The sequence below is a fragment of the Pholis gunnellus genome, assembly GCF_910591455.1.
Source record: "Pholis gunnellus genome assembly, chromosome: 8".
In the NCBI taxonomy this organism is placed as follows: domain Eukaryota; kingdom Metazoa; phylum Chordata; class Actinopteri; order Perciformes; family Pholidae; genus Pholis; species Pholis gunnellus.
This window is the reverse complement of record NC_136534.1, coordinates 14,229,016-14,238,872: the sequence shown is the minus strand read 5'-3', so window position 1 is coordinate 14,238,872 and position 9,857 is coordinate 14,229,016. Positions and strand designations below refer to the sequence as shown.

General features: G+C 40.8%; 1 protein-coding gene across 1 annotated transcript in view; it reads left to right on the top strand.

The window, feature by feature from the left end:
- Positions 1-239: 239 nt before the first annotated feature.
- LOC306700083 (dynein axonemal heavy chain 11) overlaps positions 240-9,857 on the top strand; it is a gene marked incomplete at both ends in the record, with an annotated part of 36,828 nt that continues 27,210 nt past the window's right edge. Inside the window, 28 exons of the mRNA XM_079164982.1 lie at positions 240-455; positions 867-1,010; positions 1,118-1,311; positions 1,415-1,604; positions 1,700-1,799; positions 1,951-2,162; positions 2,360-2,581; positions 2,676-2,843; positions 2,970-3,086; positions 3,177-3,314; positions 3,411-3,526; positions 3,677-3,872; positions 4,296-4,397; positions 4,535-4,930; positions 5,457-5,789; positions 5,910-6,164; positions 6,253-6,422; positions 6,506-6,728; positions 6,863-6,979; positions 7,083-7,169; positions 7,258-7,416; positions 7,620-7,703; positions 7,832-7,990; positions 8,096-8,218; positions 8,524-8,646; positions 9,171-9,395; positions 9,484-9,575; positions 9,663-9,789. Coding sequence (XP_079021108.1) covers positions 240-455; positions 867-1,010; positions 1,118-1,311; positions 1,415-1,604; positions 1,700-1,799; positions 1,951-2,162; positions 2,360-2,581; positions 2,676-2,843; positions 2,970-3,086; positions 3,177-3,314; positions 3,411-3,526; positions 3,677-3,872; positions 4,296-4,397; positions 4,535-4,930; positions 5,457-5,789; positions 5,910-6,164; positions 6,253-6,422; positions 6,506-6,728; positions 6,863-6,979; positions 7,083-7,169; positions 7,258-7,416; positions 7,620-7,703; positions 7,832-7,990; positions 8,096-8,218; positions 8,524-8,646; positions 9,171-9,395; positions 9,484-9,575; positions 9,663-9,789 — 4,788 coding nt within the window. The remainder of the gene's footprint in view (positions 456-866; positions 1,011-1,117; positions 1,312-1,414; positions 1,605-1,699; positions 1,800-1,950; positions 2,163-2,359; positions 2,582-2,675; positions 2,844-2,969; positions 3,087-3,176; positions 3,315-3,410; positions 3,527-3,676; positions 3,873-4,295; positions 4,398-4,534; positions 4,931-5,456; positions 5,790-5,909; positions 6,165-6,252; positions 6,423-6,505; positions 6,729-6,862; positions 6,980-7,082; positions 7,170-7,257; positions 7,417-7,619; positions 7,704-7,831; positions 7,991-8,095; positions 8,219-8,523; positions 8,647-9,170; positions 9,396-9,483; positions 9,576-9,662; positions 9,790-9,857) is intronic.

The following is a 9,857-nucleotide window of genomic DNA, read 5'->3' as shown; positions in this document are numbered from 1 at the left end:
CTGTTTCTAAGCAACGGAATGCTGAACCGCCCCCTAGGACTGTACTGCTCGTACCAGCCTTCTTTGCAAAACAGGCATAAAGTAACTAGAAACTACACGAGATCAACAGCTAATTTAGGGGACGGTCTCTGGAGCAGTCACAAATCAGTTTTCTTTTCTTTTTTTTTACCCCATTTTGTTGAACGGGGTGCAGGGGAAGGGGGGGGGCTGAAGAAGGATGTCGTGGTCGTAGCGCAATCATGTCGGACGACGAAAGCGTTCCGTCTTTCCTTGAGGACGACAGAGTAAAGTTTGTCGAGGGAAAAGTGTGTGGGCTCCTGCGACTGCACCGCCAAACATGGGACAAGAGTGCCGTGACCGAAGAGTTTCAAACTGTTTTGAAAAACTTCTTTGAGAAGGAGCCCGTTATATTTTTCTCCTCATCAAATAAAACCTGTCTGGTTGCTTCTAAAGAGGTAACTTTATGGTTGTTACATAATCTTCAATAACGTTACTTTGGTCGATGACTAACGTTAGCTAGTTGACCTGTGGACACTTGACTCGTAAGCATTTACAATATCTTGAAATTGGTGAATTTAGTGCGACAGATTTTATTGAATTACTTGGGAGTGTCTATTCTATTTGCAAGGCAAGGCAAGTTTATTTGTATAGCACATTTCAACAATAAGGCAATTCAAAGTGCTTCACATAAAACCATTAAAAACATCAAAACATTGAAAACATGTCATTAAAACACAAGAAAACAAAAAATAGAAAGAGTCCAGTGGAAGAGTAAACTGCAGAAATGCAGGAAATTGATTAATATCCTTGATTTGCAGTCTAATCTTATTGAATCGTATTTTATTTGCTTTGTGATATTGTTTCAGGTCCCACCAGTTACTCAAAATATGCCAATCTACATACTCAAGAAGAGATTAGTTCCCGTCATCTCTGAAAACTACAGGGAACTTCTGCTTTTTGGCCTCCAGTCTCCATCACCACTACAACAGCTGTCACGTACAGTTGAGCAGGTGACTGTTATACCCTCCATCATACACCGATCTCATGAAAACACATTTTGTTGTGTGTGCTGTGCCGTTATGAGTGCTGGGTAAATTATTTCTCTCTCTTTCGAAAGGTATGTGTTCCACTGCTGTCAAACAACAAAAACCATCAAATGTGGCCAAATCTGATGTCTGAAGACATTATTCTGCATGTTGAGAAGATGTGCAGTAAGACATCAGTTGTCATGGGACAGATTTTAGGGAAAAGCGTCCTCCCTATTCCAACCGAGATAGACTGGATTGAAAATTCATTCAGCACCTTCACAATGTAAGAAAACACACACATCTTGATTTAGTTTCTGAGCCTAGGATCTTTTTTTATCGTAATCATACGTAATAACAAACTCTCTCAACATGTATTTCACACTCAGGTACAATAACTACGACAGGGCACTGGCCCATGCCATAGAGACCCAGGTCATCAACTGGACCAATCTGATCCAGAACATTTTAAAGGAGGATTCATCAGACCTACTTATGACAGGCTGCAATCCAGGGCCCAATGCAGAGCTGAAGTTTTGGGCTTCCAGGAAAAGCAACATAGAGAACATTTATCACCAGGTATGCTCCCTCTTTCTCCTGATCTTTCACTAAAATAAGTTTCATCTCCTGACATTCCACACTCCGATTAACATGTACGGCACTTTCCCTCGTAGCTTCAGAGTGCCATTGTTCAGAAGATGGCAAAGATGTTAGAGATGATGGATAGCAGCTATCATCCAACAATCATGACTCTAATTGGAAATGTATTTGATGGTAAGATTAGAGGGGCCCTTTTCAAAGCCCAAGGAGACGTGCTTTAGTTTGCACCTTGTCAAATGTTTGATGCACAGCATAATGCTATTTCCAAAATGTATAATCTCTGATTATGTTTTAACTTAAACCCTATTTTCTTTTGAACCAAAAGCGCTTCAAGAAGCCAAAGACATTGACATCCATCTACAGCCACTGCACGCACAACTGTCTCAACTGGAAAAGGGAGGATTTCCTCACTTTGAAACAGTCATCCCTGAACTATTACACACGCTTTTCCTTATCTGGAGCAACTGCCAATCTTATCAAAGACCAGCACGCATGGTGGTGTTACTGCAGGAGCTATGCAATCTGTTCATTGAGCAGGTAGGAATCCTCATTTCAAACAGCTGTAGTGAAGGAATACATTGAGTGACACGTGCATGTGAAATTGTTGTGAAAAACAATGCATGGATTTTTTAAAAGTATGCTTTGCTGATGCTAGTCAGTCAGGATTACTTTGACTTCAGTTATTGGCTGTCTGCGTGAACAAATTCACAGACGTAAAATCTTGCACTCTTTAGGCCTCTACATACCTCTCTGGGGATCTGCTGCTCCGAGAGGATCCAGAGGAAAGTCAACAAGAGGTAATGAGGGTGATAAAAGTCTTTAGGTGTTTCAGAGACAGCTACCAGACCCAGAGGGAGAGGTTGGCCAACCATGTGAAACATGCACCCTGGGATTTCCCATCTGCCATGATTTTTGCACGTTTCAACCAGTTCCTTAATCGAATGCTACAGCTGGAGGTGAGACAGATTTATTTTTTTTGTATTCAGGTGTCACAGCAAGGGAACATTTTTATGTGGTTTTATTTCCTACTACTCTATTTTATCTTTGCAGGACTTGTTTGAAGTGATGCTGGACTTTCAGAGGATGGAAAAACTGGAATTTGGTGGACTTAATGGAAAACTCTACAGTGAGCATGCTGCTCAGTTGTACAAAGAGTTCAGTAACCACTGTGAAGTGTTGACGCACAGTGAATACAGTCCACTTGACTTCAACTCTCAGGTGAAATCAAGTTTATTGCCATATAATTAAGATTTCCATGAACAGCTACAGCATATTCGTAATGCACTTTACAGTGGTGTCCATCATTAAATGCTGTTGAATTGTTAACTTTCATCAACTCATAAGGGTTTTGAAAACGAGTTTAAGGAATTGAAAGTGAGGATTGTGGACGTCGAGTGCCGCCTTGCCAGTCTTCTATGCTTGGCCTTCAAGGATTGCTCAGGACTGGAATCAGCATTCAAAGTAAGCAAGACTGGATAGTAAGATGATGATGACCATTTTGATAAAGTGAATAGAGAGTAACAAGTGGGACACCAACATTTTTGTGTTTAGCTGCTGACTAATGTTGGACCCTTCCTGGAGAGAAGACAAATCAGACAGATATTCAGTCCCAACTTCCTTCTACTGCAGCAACATTTGAGAGAAGAGCTGGAGAGATGTAAATATCTGTTTCAATCCCAGGTCACTCAGGTAATGGAAGCAAAATGGAAAATTAGCAATATGTACCCAAGGCGCAATCTGTATTGTTCATGCAACAACTTTGTTCAATTCTTCCCTTGTCTACAGATGGAAAGTGGTCTGACTAAGAACATGGCTCACACATCTGGAGCTTTGAAGTGGGCAAAAATGCTCAGACAACGTATTCAAACACCATGGGAAAAGATCAGATTACTGTTGAATATGTCAGTAGAAACACCCGACTATTTACAGTGAACATATTAATTACAAACAATAGCTAGTCAGACAGATTTATAGGTACAGTACATATAGGAAATGACAATTTTGCCATGTTTAAAAATGACGGTTGTCTCACAATTTTGCAATATTTCCAGGCCTGCAGGAGGTGTAGAGATGGCGAAGGAATACAACATGTACATGGAGATGTTGAGTCTCTTGGACCAATATGAGGAGGACATTTACTCTGACTGGTGTAACGGTTTGGAACAGGCCTGCCTGATCAACCTGAACCAGCCCCTTATCTCCCGAAATACCTCATCTGACCTGATCTCACTCAACTTCAATCCAAAGGTACTTGGTGTAATATCCCTGCAAACTAGAAAGCACATTGCACATTTTGCAGACATCCTCCAATGCTAAATAATTATCCAACTTACTGTTAGACTGATTTAGAAATGTCTGTCTCTTAAAAAACAAGTTAAATTAATTCCCTCATAAAGCTCACATGCCCTCAAGATCCCCCACAATTGGAATGTCTGTTAGTATCCTTTAGTTTACTCGATATGGCCAAAGACCAATATTCTTCTAATGTTACAAAGCGTAGATGCAGGTCACCAATTAATTTGGGTCAATTATTGGTGAACTGTTAATTTCTTTACAATTATTTAATTTGACTTATTATATTCTCTAAAGGTTTCTGTTAGTTGAGACCAAACATTTCACCACCTACCAACTGTGACTATGTATAACAGTTCATTTCATGTCACCCCTCAGCTGACTGAAGTCTTGAAAGATGTGAAATATATTCAGACTCTCAAGATCAAGATCCCTGCAGCTGCAATGACAGTTTTTGAGAAGCGTGACATGTTCACAAAGGTACGAAACTAACATATTACTTCATGGGCTCATGCATACCTCTGAAATAATAAGCATTATGTCTTTCCTACTATCCTTTACATAGTCTGCACCTCAGAATAGATCTTTTATCCACACTATGCATGTACCTTTTACAGTATGTGAGCAGTCTGCAGCTATTAGTACAATGGTACAACAAGCTAAAGCAGACAGTGCTAGAGGTGGAACTTCCTCTCATCAGAGTTGAGCAGGCGTCCATAGATGTGCAGTTGACAAGAGCAGAGTCTGACCTGACATGGCAGGATCCGGACTGCTGGAGCTTCATCAGCACCACCAAAGACCTGGTCCACGACCTTGTATGTCGAGTCAGTAGAGCCAAAGACAACTGCGAAGCCATCCAGTCAATAATGAAGGGATGGAGCAAAAAGGCCCTGTTTAGCAGAAAGGACAACAAGAGAGGCTCGCTCATACAGCTGGAAGACAGGGGAGACCGTGTCAACAAGAAGTACAGCTCTGTGAAGAAGGACGGAGACTCTATACACAAGCTGGTACAGGTATGTGTGGCTAAATGTATGATAATATTCACTCTTTCACATTATAGATGTATTGCTCTACTATAAGTAAACACCAAACAGCATGCAATTATTGGCATGGGTCCAGAACCTTTTAGCGTCTTGTGGAGATATTTAAATGTTCCCAGGTAAATTAAAGCCTTAATTATTCATTCATTTTCATAATTCGTACTTGTGTTTGGCTTTGGAGTCACTTTCCTTACGAAAAGATAATACAGATATTATAAGATAAATACAAATCTAACCATAATCTGTGCTGTACCATTCACAGTCCCAAGGCTTTTGATGCTGTTCGATTGTGATAAAATTTGACTGAAAAATGTTTTTACCTGATATGTTTTACATTTGTCCCAATGGGAAGCCATGTAAATATACATTAGCTAGTTATTCTGAAACAGATCAAACCCCTCAAATGAAATGTGTCAACCTGCACCATCCTCAGTACAGAGCCAAAACGTTGACAGTTTTTGTGCTCACCATCTCTCCAATATCGTAACAATTTTGACAGGAGAATATGGTCCTTTTCCACGCTGACCCTGCGTCAGAAGCATGGCAGTCCTACCTCGAGTATGTGGATGAGATGGTGGTGGAGGGGCTCTTCAGCTACATCCGTCACTCTCTTCAGTTCCTTGCGGACAACATGGAATCATGGCCAAACCAGACACCTCTGTTTGAGTCTCAGTTAATGCTGACTAGCTCAGGAATGGTTAACCTCCCCTCATTGGAGCAAGAGTCAGGGGACGGCCTCTATGAGCTGATAGAAGGACTGGTCGGAGACATATTCAAGACTTCGGTGAATATCAACAGAGTGGCTGCTCATCTTAGCACCGTCAGTTACCAGGTACTCTGCTGTAGATTTTGATGTCAAAAGAATTCTACTCTGTCTTTCTAAACTCACTATAGTCTTCTACAAATAGTAGATTCTCCTCATGTTATATGTCATGTATTATAACTCTTACAGGATGTAATGGATGATATGCTTGATTTGTTGGACCTGAGACAAGAAATAATGGAGCGAGTGGAGAACGTCCTCAAGACAGCAATACATTACCAGAGAAAGTTTGACTGCTACACCCATCTCTGGCAAGATGACAGGGCTGAGTTTCTCAGCCAGTTTCTTCTGTATGGAAGTGTACTTACATCTGAAGAGATGGAGGCTTGTGGAGCAGATGCACTCCTTGAAAGGCCGCCTACAATCGATAACTTCAAAGAACAGGTCAAATGCTTTTTTAATTCCTGAATCACATTTCCCATACATGGCAGGTGTCTAAATTGCAATCTCTGATGTGATATCATTTTTACAGATAGATTATTATGAGGCTCTGTATGCTGACATTTCCAAGCTTGAAGACTTCAGAGTGTTCAATGGATGGTTTCGAGTGGATGTCAAGTTCTTTAAAGTGAGCCTCCTTAACACTATAAAGAAGTGGAGCTGGCTTTTCAAAGAACACCTCTTGACATATGTCACTAACAGGTACAATTCTAAATTTCTGCATAGCTATTAAATGCAGACCAAACTGTATCAGTTTTTCTCACTGTGCGTGCTTTCCCACTCAGTCTTGATGAGCTGCAGAAGTTTGTTAGAGCCACTGTTCAAGGGCTCGGCCAGCCTGTGGCTAAAGGAAACCACCGCGGTTTGGTGGAAGTGATGAGTCACTTGTTGGCTGTCAGAGATAGACAAGCAGCCACAGACAAGATGTTTGAGCCTTTCAGGGACACAATAATCCTACTGGAACAGTATGGAGTGACCATACCAGACCAGGTCTATTCTCAGCTGGAGGTAAGGAAAGGAATGGATGCTCCATATTTTATTGCCACCTTCAAGTACTAAATAAGATGATATGATAACAAATGATCAAAAATTCATTTTGTGGACATTCATCCTTTGAGAAATCAAACTAATTCTCGCTACAGGAACTTCCAGAGAAATGGAGTGGGGCAAAAAAATTGGCCCTGAAAGTAAGGCATGAGGTGGCACCCATGCAGAATGCAGAAGTGATGGTTATACGGAGACGATGCATGACTTTTGAGGTGACAAGTCGCTTTAAGCTCTTTATTATATATACAGTGTTGAAGAAATTGTATTTTTAACCAAAGTGTGAAGGCTATTAAAGTGGTATTTCTCATTTTTCAGGAGAAACAAAGTAAATTCAGGGAGATGTTCAGAGCGACAATGCCCTTTAATTACAATGCAGTGCGTCCCTACATCAGTCTGGAGAAAGTAGGAGTTTAACCATTGCTATGTCATTTAAATAACATTGTATTATCCTGTACACTTTGGATAACAATCACCATGTGTTGTTTTCTAGTCTGAAAAAGCTGTCCGAGACATGGAGAAAGAGGTAGCAGAGCTGCAGGAGTCTACAAATCTGTTTGACGTTACTATTCCTGACTACAGAGACATCAAGCTCTGTAGACGAGAGATCACTGTCCTCAAAGAACTGTGGGACATTGTTGCATATGTGCAGGTAAGTAGCTTAATGCATACTGTAAAGGGAAATACAGTTGAACACCTCACCTCCACACTACACTGCCCCAATAACTCAATAACTTGACCAGCCCTTCCTCTTGGAGGTTGTCCTTTATTCTTTGAATACCATGTAGCCTCTGAATGTCCCCATTAAGTACCCTCAACCCATTGACCCCTCTGCATGTGTCTTTATCTATACAGAGCAGTGTGGAAAACTGGACAATGACCAAATGGAGGCAGATAAACGTAGACCAGATGGATGCAGAATTGAGGAGGTTTGCCAAGGTGAGGTCACCAACAGTGCTACATCACACCAGCACATCTCTCCTGCTGTCTTGCTGTCATGCACCATTGCTATTTGTAACAGATGCCTCTAATAACTAATTATGTTTACCTACCTTCTGTTTGTGTAGGACATTCGGAAGCTTGACAAAGAGGCTCGCGTGTGGGATGTGTATTCTGGGTTAGACCTTTATGTAAAGAACCTGTTGACGTCACTTCGGGCCGTGAGTCAGCTACAGAACCCTGCAATACGAGAGCGCCACTGGGTGAAGCTAATTAGAACGAACCAGGTGCATAAATACACACAGCAGAGATCACACTATAGGGCAGTATTTTTTTTCCTGCATGATAGAAATCTGAGACTTTGCATCATGACAATGATTCTTTTGAAATAGATGGACTTCACTGTGACTGACAGTACCACCTTGGAAGACCTCTTGGCTCTGCAGCTCCATTCGTTGGAAGACGAAGTTCGCAACATAGTGGATAAGGCAGTCAAAGAAATGGCCATAGAAAAGGTTCTTCTTCAGTTAATAGATTGTGGTCAAATACATCGAGAGTAATGTAGCACAATAACGTCAAACTATGAGCCAACCTCATGATACATGATCTCCAAAACATTTTTCATGAGTCTGTTTTCAGCTTTGTGACAGTGTGTTTTTCAGATAATCCAATGGTTGTTTTTTTTTAGCATAAGAAGAATGAGAATTTTCTAAAACTAAAATCATAGATTACATAGATACATGATTTTCATTAGACAGCTTTAATTACCATATTTGGTTTAGGTGTAATCATTATGCCGTCCTCTATTTTTCTATTTCAGGTTGTGACAGAAATAAGTAAAACTTGGGAATCAATGGAGCTTTCATATGAAGATCATTACCAAACCTCTGTGCCACTTCTTAAATGTGATGAGGAACTTATAGAAACTCTTGAGGATCATCAGGTAAATATCTAAGCTTCTGAAATTGATACTAAGATTTTATGTGTGACTTTATTGCTCTGAAAGTTCTCAAGACCAGTTGTCTGTGAGAAGCACTGATAGTTAAGTGCTGAATAGAGATGAGAGTGCAGAAAGGGGCCGCCCTGTCTGACTGTCTAACAGCACAGCTGAGAGTAGAGAGGTCCCTATTGAGTCCTTAGATTTATAGCTTCTGTAGAACACAGGACATTGTTGCACTGTGGCGGTCTTTGTACATGTCCACCAGATGTATTGGGGGGTTATGGCCAGCAATTAGAAGTCTTGCCACTTGAATGCCTAGATCTTTGTGGAAATAGACTGTTTCCCTCCCCCATTTTTTATGGCATGGTATGCAGATGAGGTTGAAAATGCACTATAATTAAACTGACTCATGTTATGAGTTTAAGGTTATTAAGATATTACTTCAATAGTGTGGTGTATTTGAGTTTTACATTGGATCCAATCCTTTTGGTAAGCTATACACATGTCCCCTTGTCTTCATTCTCAAGGTTCAGCTCCAGGGCATCTTTCAGAGCAAGCATGTACATCACTTCCTGCTCCAGGTAGTGGAACTACAGAAACAGCTGACTGTGGCTGACTCTGTGCTGATGGTCTGGATCGAGGTCCAAAGGACATGGGTCTACCTGGAAAGCATCTTCAAAAGCTGTGACGACATCTGCCAACAGCTGCCTGCAGATGCACACAGATTTCAAGCTGTAGATGCAGAATTCCAGGTTTGCACTTACTGTATATTTCAGTCATATAGTTTTACAAATTCCATTGTTTTCATCATTGTAAACATGTCAATTTTGGTTCTTTCAGGAGTTAATGTTGGACAGTGCTAAGACTATAAATGTCATTGAGGCCACCAACAAACCTCATCTATTTGAGAAGTTAGAGGATCTACAAACAAGGTTAACCTTTATTTGATTACACTTTTATGATACTACTCACAGTCTGTCTTGATGTGTTCACGATTCCCATACTCTCTCTTTTAACAGGCTGACATTGTGTGAAAAGGCTCTTGCCGAATACTTGGAGACAAAGAGACTTGCCTTTCCTCGATTCTACTTTATTTCATCTGCAGACTTGTTGGACATCCTTTCCAAAGGGAGTCGGCCCAGAGAGGTACATTTATGTGGCATTTCCCTTGGTTTTTGTTTTTAGTATTTGTCCAGTGTCACTACTTCACTTCT